Source organism: Frieseomelitta varia, unplaced genomic scaffold (genome assembly GCF_011392965.1).
Source record: "Frieseomelitta varia isolate USP_RPSP 00005682 unplaced genomic scaffold, Fvar_1.2 scaffold_1022, whole genome shotgun sequence".
NCBI classification, from domain to species: Eukaryota; Metazoa; Arthropoda; class Insecta; order Hymenoptera; family Apidae; genus Frieseomelitta; species Frieseomelitta varia.
In genome coordinates, this window is record NW_025108665.1 from 147041 (window position 1) to 157728 (window position 10688).

At 30.5% G+C, this 10688-nt stretch overlaps 1 protein-coding gene across 6 annotated transcripts; it reads left to right on the forward strand.

Annotated features, from left to right (window-relative positions):
• Nucleotides 1–752: 752 nt before the first annotated feature.
• LOC122539192 lies at nucleotides 753–10419 on the forward strand. 6 transcript variants are annotated; one of them, XM_043673918.1, is made up of 10 exons: nucleotides 753–1406; nucleotides 1877–5493; nucleotides 5619–6025; nucleotides 6333–6359; nucleotides 6433–6570; nucleotides 6642–6763; nucleotides 6838–6962; nucleotides 7032–7315; nucleotides 7372–7554; nucleotides 7640–10419. In XM_043673918.1, the coding sequence occupies exons 2-10, from the start codon at nucleotides 2127–2129 to the stop codon at nucleotides 7892–7894; spliced, it is 4908 nt and encodes a 1635-aa protein (XP_043529853.1). In that variant the 5' UTR covers nucleotides 753–1406; nucleotides 1877–2126; the 3' UTR covers nucleotides 7895–10419. The 6 variants fall into 6 exon arrangements, with proteins under 6 accessions (XP_043529853.1, XP_043529844.1, XP_043529835.1 ...); XM_043673909.1 differs by having other exon boundaries at nucleotides 754–1410; nucleotides 5616–6025; XM_043673900.1 differs by having other exon boundaries at nucleotides 754–1406; nucleotides 5616–6025.
• The last annotated feature ends 269 nt before the right edge of the window (nucleotides 10420–10688 follow it).

The following is a 10688-nucleotide window of genomic DNA, read 5'->3' on the forward strand; positions in this document are numbered from 1 at the left end:
CCTGACAAAACAAATCTTTTTTTTTTTATTCAGAAACTGGCAAATTAATGCACACAGTGGCACCAGTATACTTTTTACGATATCTGCAATATACTCAACTAAGTGTCTTAATTGTTAAATCCTATTTTTTTTTCTTTTTTTTTTTACATTATTGGATAAAGCAATTCTCGCAACATGAGATTTCGTAAACTGCCTACTCACTTTCTCAATAGTAGCAATAATTTGGCAGTTACTAATGTGAGTGATATCTGATTCAATCAGTAAAAAAAAAGTTTTTGAGATCATACTCGAAAGTTATGTTACGAACACTATTATAATACCGATTGTAAATATATTCTTACATTATCATTACAATAAATGTTATTATTATGAATATTAGCATTTGGTCAATAACGTCATCTGTTAAGCCACAAGTTGCTTTTGCCATTGAAATCAAGCTAAAATTATTTTGCGATAAATTATTTATCGACAGAGATGTTTTTTTTCTTTTAAACTTTTTAAAATCTTATTTTGGTACATAATGGGGTAAAAGAAAAATGTCAACAAGTCTCTGTGCCAGTGTCAGAAAGTGAAAAATTGTAAGATTTAAACTATTTAAAGCTTATAAGATTTTAAATTGCTTTTAAAAAAATTGAGAATTGCTCATGAGAAATTAAATTGCTTGTAAGTAAGCAGATTACCAGACAAAGCATAGATCAACTAGAAATATATTCTGGCTCTCTTGAAAAGTCCCGCCTGTTGATTTTTCTCTCTAATCCGCGGTCGATAGATGGCGCAGTTTATTGTTGATTCCGTTCAAAATGGCAGCCTGTAATGGGCACTGCGGGGTAATATTGTTCAATTCCCCACGATAAATAAGCCCATGTAAAGTTAACTGGCCGCGGTGCATATGCGAGTACTAAGTCTAGGGTGCATCCGGAATGTACACTTTTCCTCGAATGGTTGAATCATGTGAGCGCAATCATAGTGCCAGCCGATCGTGTGTCGTGCATTGGCCAAGTTTGTGTAGCCATATTTATTGTGTTATTCGGCAAGACATTATATCTTGCACACCGGCAAATGTAATTAATAGCCAAGACATATGACTGTTTGTTATTGAAGGTAAAGCCGTTGTTTTCAGCATTTGCCTTCGGCAAAGAATGTGGCGATTTTGTTATCACAAATGGAATGCGGCTGCATATGTATAAAACATTTAAGGACTTTAGTACAATAGGATATGAAAAGACGCTACATTGAGTTCTCTCTGGTTCTTCAAAAGCGGCGCACATTTTTTGTTAGTTTCTTTCTATACCGCTATTCCTATGATTTCTATACGGTGAAGCTCGTGCAATATATTAAACTTCATGTCTGATTCTCTTGTTATCCTTGGTAACATACATTGTGCTGTGCAATAAGAATTTTAAAAAGTGAGTATTTTTCTTTTCTTTTCTTTTCTTTTTATTAAAAATATCATTGTGTATCATCTCGGTTTTAACGGGCAAACTTATGCATTTATTCTTGATCGCAAAAGTGGACATTGTAATGAAAAATTTGACTACATGTCCATTGTTGTGATGTATCATTTGACAGTAAAATAGTGTACTATATGATTGTATATATTAACTGCTTTTAAAAGTATTTCTCGCAAAATCTTTATCGCATTAATAATATTTTTGTAAACTTCATTCTTCTTTTCACAAAATCCAATTGTATCAATTACAAAAGCTTATTGCTAATTATAATGTATTATCATATTAGTATTGTAATCCAAAAAAATTAAATGTTCAAAATTATATAATATGAATATATGCAAAATGTTTGTAATTTATGCTATATAATATTTATTGTATTATATTTCATCAGGTTGTGTTTAAAAATTATATATTTTTTTTTTCAGAAAAAGATGGAGGAACTTATATTATATCATATTGTCAATCTTAATTATTGGATGAAGGTTTATAAACCATATATACAGTGAAAAAATTTTTGGTGGCTTTTTCTATCTATTTACAAGAAATGGATGTACAAAAGTTTTGACAGAAAGTTGTGTTATGAATATCGAAAGCTTTATGTATAACATTTGTACATACAAAAGCCTGCTATACGTGGATCAAGCAGGCTAGGCACTCTTGTGCCAAGCTTGGGTAATGGATCCCGTTCGTCCATGGTATGCATCGTATAATCGTCTCGCTGCAAGTAATGCTACCAGTACGTTTCAAGCAAATTCAAGCACAAACAGTGATTTTGTACCTCATCACTTAGCAGCAACTGCTACTCAAGCTGTTCCTTCAACAACAACGTCACAATTACTTTTACAAGCAGCTCATACAACTGCAACTCTGGCGGGACAGCCTTCTCCATTTAACCCAGGGGGATTTTTGTCTCCACCCCCTGTGGGATATGATGTCTTCACACCTTTATTTCATCATACTAATCCAAAACAAGCACATTATGTTACTCAACATAGACAAGCTCTTGCTCAAGCACAAGTGTCAGTAACGAAACAAAATACTACAACAGAATCTGATATTCCTGTGTTAAGAGAAAATTATAGTTCAGCACATCAACCAACATTTTTTGAACATCAGGGTGCAGCAACATCACCTACAACATCTACATTGGCTTGGACTCATCAGAACAACGCACAATTACCTAGTCCATTTGGTATTTTGCCTCATGAAAGTGTTGTTCCTTCATCTCCAGGACCATCTACCACGAAACCTAGTGGTGTTTATGAAAATACGTTCAATTCTCAGTTTGCTACAACACAAACTATAAACAATCTAAATTCTCAATTGTCTACATCTTCTGTTTCTGCTGCAGAGTTTAAATCATCCAATTTTCCAGATAATAAGAAAACAGTAAATGTAAGGCCTCAATCACCAGCAGTAAGTGTGAAATCTGTAGTTTCTACATCACAAACAAACAACAATCAAAATTTTTTTCAATCAGTACCTACTACATTTAATTCTGAAACATTAGCAAATAATTATTCTACTGGCAATGGAAGTCAAACTTCAAATGGGAAAGTACAACCTATCCTTCAACATCAACAATCCTGCATTGTTTCAACTACAAATAATACAACCAATAAAGAGTACAGGATTCCTCAACCACCTTCTAGGTCAATTGCAACAACTATATTTTTAAATACATCTGTCAGATCTGTGTCTTCGCAAGTACAAGATAAACAGTCTACACGAAATTTTGCTTCACCTCCAAATAAAGCAACTTCTTCATCTCAACAAAATATTCAAACTAAAGCACAGACAAAAATATATCCAGAATTAAGTACACACAGTAGTGAACATAGACGAAACGAACAAACCTCTCATGATAATACTCAATCATCTCCTATCAGCTTTTCTATTATGGATTCACGTGGTTTGAACTATACTGCTGGAAATAACACAAATTGTACAAACACCAGTGGAAAACTTAATAATAATAATCAAAGAACTCAATCAAACAGTAATTTACAGACTCATTCTCAACAATCACAACAGCAACAACAGCAATTTCATGTTTTAACTCAACAACAGCAGCAGCAGCAACAACAACAACAGACATCATACAGACATTATATAACAGGATCTACTACTGAGTCTGAATATCATCATTCAGGAAGAGCAAAATCTGCAACTTCTACTGATTCTACTTATTCTTCTAACAATGCAACACAAAATGGACCTGACTGTAGCGTTGTTGTGCCAAGAAGACCAAGTCCATTGCAAGCACATTCACAAGCAAGTCCATTAGGACATGTTCCAAGCCCTGCTTATCCTATGTATAATAGTCCAATGGCTACCATCTCTTCTCCTTCACCTTTACAACAACATACAGAAAGTGGAAATCAATGTGCAAGTGGACCATCATACAAAGGAAGTGTTCAACAACAAGTCACACCACCATCACCATTAGATGTTACTGTACCACGACCTGCGTCGCAAGGTCAGGTTGTTTATTCATCTGTTATTACAAGGGCCTTAGGTACTGCTGAAAATAAAACCAATTACAGTGACAGTAAAAATTATGATAGACAGCAACAAGATTTTTCACAAACCCAGAAACAAGTTTGCTGGGAAAATGATAATCGGCAACCAAACAATAATAGAAAATTTTCCGTTACTCTATATACTGGAGGAAATTCCGAAGTAAACCCTCAAACATTGCCAGTTCAACAAGTACAACGAGTCGTAAATGTTTCTGATAGACAACAATCATATTTTGATTCCAATCAAGTGACTCTACAAGATTTAAGTAGCTGTAGAGGAGATCCCATGAGTATAGTAAAGAATTTGCAGACGTTACAAGGTTCTTGTCAAGTACAACAGCAACAAACTACTGTGTCTGTTACTCCAACAGAACAACAAAAACAAGTGGAAGAACGACGGAAAGTAGATACGACAAACAAAAAAAGAAGAAATTTAGAAAAAGTTGGACATAATTCTTTAAATGAAATGACTGGAACAACAACAATGACAGAATACTTAAGTAGGATACCACCACCTGCACATCATAATACAAATCAACAACAACAGAATGGTTATTTTGACTTTGAAAGATGGAATTTACCTCCACCCCCTGCTAAAATGTTTCCTGGTGCGTCGGGTGCTTTCAGTTCACAATCAACTTTACATCATTCAAATAATTTTGTTGGCACTCCAGCGCATCAACATCAATCGCTGATGGTGTCCCATCATCATGCCCCGCCTCCTATTCCATATTTCCCTGCTTTTCATATTCCACCAAGCCATCATCATTCACACGAATTTCAATCTTCTGTTGAGATTACTCCTATTGGTTTTGCTGAAAATGCAGCAAACCAAAATGCTAATTTTAATCAAGATATCAGAGATGATCAACCTAAAGTAATTGTTCCTAACATCGAAGAAGAGCTAGGTTTTTTACAACAAAATCAGCAACCAGTACAAAATGTGAACATTTTAAATAAAGATTTTAAACGATCAAATAAAGACCCTAATTCAGGATTTATGACAAGTTATTTGAAATTTTTACAAGGTGAAAGAGAACCTTCACCTCCGCCTGCAATACGTGGTGGTAGAAAAGCAACTTGGAGTAGGTCAAAGCCTTATATTCCTATAGAACCTAATAAGTCGATAGAAAATTCGACAAATGGAGAAGCAGTGAAAACACAGTTAGAGAAACCACCTCCACCTAAAGAAACACCAGTAATTGATTATACTAACGATCCACGATATTTTCCGTTACCTAAAGAGCGAAAGAAACAAAATTTTGATTCAAGCGATGATGGCTTTACTAGCGATGACGATTTTCTATTTCCTCCTAAAAAGTCAGATAAGAAAGTAACAAATATGAATACTTCCAATATAACAGAAGTAACAACTATGAAATCGGAAGGTAAATCTAAGAAAGGGAGACCAATTAAGCCTGGAGGACCAACAGATAGAAAAAGAAGAGCTGCAGCAGCAGCTGCTGCAGCAGAGGCAACTATCAGTACATCTAGTAAAGCTTCTAAAAAACATGAAGAAGGTAATATACATATTTCTTTTGGATTATATATGTATATATAATATATTTAATATAATTAATGTATCATTATTATTATATTATTATACAATATAAAAATAATATATATGTATATATTTTTATAGTAGATCCTTTACTTTTACCTCCGAGGCGTGAAACGTCTAGAAGAAAAGCAAAAGAGAAGACCTCGGTAAAACAATTTTTGGATCGACAACAGGGTATAGATTATTTTGATAATGATGAAGAACAGGGAGATTCTGATTCTGATCCTGCTTGGACACCAGCTGTAAAATTGGTTGGAGATGAAGAAGAGAAAAAGAAAAAACGTGGGAGACCTGTCATTACTAAAAAAAGTAGAAAAGTTTTGGAAGAAGATGAATACTCTCCTGATTTTGTTATTTCAAAGAAATCAAGTAGGAAAAAACACGAAACACCATCAAAAACTTCTAATGTTACTGGAAAGCTATCTTGTAAGATAGATGAAAAACTTTTGGCATCTATCAGTGATGAAGATATTGATATCTCACCATTTAAGGTATGTAATAAGTTTATTACTAATTTCAATTCATATATACAAAATAATACATAGATTATAAATATTCTACTCCATCTGAATAGAAAATTATAATTTTGAAAAAAAGAAATTGTAAATCTATAGGAATTACTGTGTAATTGTTATTTACATTTTTTGTTCATTTCCTTACTTACATCTTTAATTTATTTATTTTTATATAAGAAATAAAAAATATCGTATATAAATATAATATATATATATATATATATTACTATAATTTATATATACTATAAATTGTATTTGTAATTTACTTTTATATTGCATGCAGCATTCCGAGGATGAATTAGATGATGTGGTAATTTCTTATATGATTTTATAAAATAATATCAGTGAATTTTAATAAAATGTGTTAATAATATATTTTTCAGTCGGGAGAATTTGTTGTAATCAAGACAGATTTAGATGAAGAATATCCTCCACTTTGGAGAATAGATGGCAAAACATTACTGCAAAAATATGAGCCATTTAAATCTAATGGCAAGACTTTATATAGAAACATATCTACGGTAATGCATAATAAACTTTTGGAGAAAATTTGCTTTTTTTCTGTTTTAATGTATACGTACGTATGTTTTAGTACTCGGGTTGGGCACCGCAAAATCGACATATATATCAACAAGTTCCAGTAAAGTTTTGGCAACAAAGCAAAACAGAAACTATAGTAGAGTTTCTAAGAGATGAAATGATTATTGATGATAAGTAAGTTTTATTTCATTAATATTTGAAATGATTCACATAATCAAAAAAATTATCATATGGTATTTTTTTTTTAGCGAATGTATTGACAAATCTATGAAAGATACTGAAAAATATCAAGATAATTTTGAAGTGTATATTCAAACATTGATTTCGCAAGCTTTAGATTCTAATTTTCTTACAGAAATATTTCAAGAACAAGGTATAATTTCTATTCAATATTAAAATAGTTTTGTTATGTACAGTTTTACATCTATAGTTTTTATTACAGATGATTATTTCTTATCGAACGTTAAGACTGTTGATGAAGTAACAGAAGAAAGAAAACAACGGCTTCTGTCTACAACGAAATGGCGGTCAAATGTTATAAATGCAATATCAACCTGGCCATGTCTTAACGTTCTGAAAGATTTACCATTTATGGAATATAAAGGAAAGTCATGTGCTGGTTGTCAGCAGCCTAAAATTCACGCCAGAGTTCTATTATATGGTCAACCATATAATGCAACTACATTGGAAGGTTCTCCTCCTGATCCAAGGATACCTCAAGAAAAGGTACTTAAATAATTTTTTAGCTCATTGCAGTAATTCATCGATCGTTCAACTTTTAGGATTTTTTATTATGTCGAGTATGTCAAGCAAAAATAGCCCTATACAATAAAGTGGCACATCAAAAGTATTTGATGTTCTTGGAATGTGCAAGAAGAGTAGCAGATAAGAGAGTAGCAGATCCTCATAAAGATACCACAATAATATTGAACGAATTATTAGCAGATGAAACATGGTTAAATCAAGTAATAAATGCTTTTTGAAAAATTTTAATGATTTAAAAATCCAAAAAATTAATTACAATAATTTAAAAAATATGAATTTTTTCAGTTATTTAAAGAAGTTAGAACAATCTGGGCAGAAATAGATAATTTAGAACATCAAGCAAAAATGAAATCTAGTTCAAAATCATCAACATTATCTTCTACGGCAAATAGTGCAGAGGAAGTGAATGAAAATGTTTCAATAACACAGCCAACTGAAATGATTGCTAATATTTCGGATTCACAGGTGCCTACACATAAAATCGAGGAGAGTTCTGAAACAGTGTCTTGCGACGTGCAGATGAGCAGTATACCATCTTAGTGGTGCTATATTAATCGAAATTGGTTCTGTTTCATAGAGTACGTAAAGATCATCAAACATTTAGTGGTATATTGATTTAATGGATATGATGTTAATACCAGTCTTGAGACCAAACAATTAAATATTGTATTTTGAGGATGCTAAATTTAAATTGAGTTAATACAATACGTTGTGACAAAGGGTGAAGTTAAATAATAATGTGTAATCAAGAAATTGTAGTTATAGTGATAAGTAGTGAACGGTGAGGTAAGTAAAAAGGTGATTTATATATAAATATCAGGCATATGTAAAATATTCATCCTCGCGTAAAAATTAGAAGTGAGCCCAAACTTTGCCATTGTAATAGCATGATAATAGAGATTTACGAATGTTTGTGTGCATAGACATTTAGTTCTAGCATTTGTATCGTGATAATTTTGTATAATATCGAGGTCTGATACGTTAAGATCTGAAAAAGAAAGACGAAAGACAAATGATTTTAAAATATAAAGCGTTAAGGCATATAAAACACCTCATGACCTTCTGTAATATATTTACATACATCACACTCTCTTTATCCTTGAAGGTCTATTTACTGCGAAGTGCAGAAAACTGTTATACCTGTTTGTTCCTCTAATTGTAACTTCTAAATTCATTGTGCATTTTCTTTATAAAGTAGCATACATCTATTCTTTTATAATGATTTAACAAATATAAACGATATTTATATGCATGTTAATTTGTATATAAACAATTCGTGCAACTATAAAATTTACATATTAAAAATGTTCAGAAGTGTTCCGAGTTAACATTCTTTTAATAAAACATTTCATGGCGAATGCAATATTTTGAAAGTATGCGTTTTCTTATTAGAAAACATTAAATACTTTGTAGAACATTTGTATATAAAAATACTTTCAATAAGATTAGAAATACGTCCTATGCACTTCTGGTTCATTATATGTTGACATGCAAATTTTATAAACTACGTGTATTATATCTTCCATTGTAACGGCTTAATAATTCAGTAGCAAATTCTAAGTTCTTCCACCTTGAAAACTTTTAAAAAGTGATTCCATTCTCATTTTATAAAGTATGAAACAAAATATTAACATCACTTTAGATTATTTATTTTTGTGAATAATCTTGTGACTTTAGCAACATGCGCATATTATGTATGAAACACGAATGAATGATGTTGCATAAAAAAAAATGTATCTATTTTCATAGAAATTCTGGTAATATCAGTGATTTAAAGTCTCTGATCTAATGATCAAAATTACATTTTTTACTACTTATTCTATAATCAGAATTTATATCATATCTTCCTTTTCAAATCTTACACAATAATTAATGAAAGGTAAATAAATTGTTAATAAAGAGCATATAAATTTCAATCAAAATTTGTTTCTTTCATCATTTAGAAGCGTCTAAATCTACAATGCATTTCTTAAAATCTTGTAACTAAAATAGATTTTTATTTTGTTAAGTAATTAATAATAGAATTCTTGCAACAAATTTTATTTCGTTAGAATATTATTAAAAATTTTAAAATATAAGTATAATTTTGTCATTAAGGACGCTTCTACAAACGTTTATGAATAAGTGATAGAAAATTAAGAATAATTTAAAGTAATAACTTTCTGTATATTAATTGTTATATTCTAAATTATATTATTATTATGTTAAAATAATTATTGTCTCATTTTTATTATAGCGACTATTATTATTATTGTTTAAATCTTAAGATTCTAAGTTTCCAATCTGTTTTTAGCTTTGTTAAGAAAATGAAAAAAAATATTCTCTAAAAATGAGAGTGGTGATATGCGTGTGTGGCGCGATGTATTTTTTAAAGACGATATATCAAATTATATTTGTAAATTATAAAAATATGATGGTAAGAACAAAGAGGGAGATGGTGACTGCTATGATAAAGCTATAGAATTTTAGACATCTTTCGTATGCTATAATAAATTGAAGTTATTGTATTAGCGATTATCGTCGGGTTACCGAGTTGTATCATAAATTATTGGAGAAAACTATTAACTTGAAAGCTAAAAAAATGCGGGCATTTGGTCGTCAACGCAATAACAATAAAGAAATGTATGCAGTTACAAAATATTTTCTTTTTAGCAAATGTGCCATGCAATATTTCATATTGATAAACAAGCTAGTGTTATATATATACATATACTTGGCTACTGTACAAGATATTTTAATTGATAACATCTTATTTGATTTAATTGAAAAAATATTGTAAATTAGTTTTACAGAAGTAACAAAAAATTATAAACTAATATATATATATATACATAACACTAGCTAAAAAACGTCATTACCAACAGTGTAGAAGTTAATATTGTTATATTGTATTCTTTTTTTAAACAAAGAAGTGTATGTTTATTTTTTTCCAATTGTAAACTTCTTAGTTCTTAAATCATGATAAAACTCAAAACATAGTTTCTTAATCATGAGATTACAGTATTTCTGTTACTATGATTTAAAAAAGAAGATATGATTAAAAGAATAGTGAAACATTACTTGAATAATTTATGTTTTTATTAATCCTTTTTCAATAAAATGAAAAATTTTACAAAACAGCGTGCTGTTAACTTGTCTGTCTCTATTGTTATTTAAAGTGAACTCAATGAATACATGATGTTATAAATTTTCATTTTTATTTTACCCAAAATTTGTAACGTTTTGAAAACGTACGAAAAGATGAATTTAGTTAACTGTTTATAAATTTAGTTTGTGCATTGTAATTATGAAACATCTGCCTGTATAAATGGAATTTTGGAATGGGAAGTCTAGT

Coding starts and splice junctions, on each gene's coding strand:
- LOC122539192 (XM_043673909.1), top strand. CDS start 2,127: ATGGATCCCGTTCGTCCATGGTATGCATCGTATAATCGTCTCGCTGCA. Junction 6,360..6,432: donor AGGATGAATTAGATGATGTG/GTAATTTCTTAT, acceptor TATATTTTTCAG/TCGGGAGAATTTGTTGTAAT. Junction 7,316..7,371: donor CAAGGATACCTCAAGAAAAG/GTACTTAAATAA, acceptor TTCAACTTTTAG/GATTTTTTATTATGTCGAGT.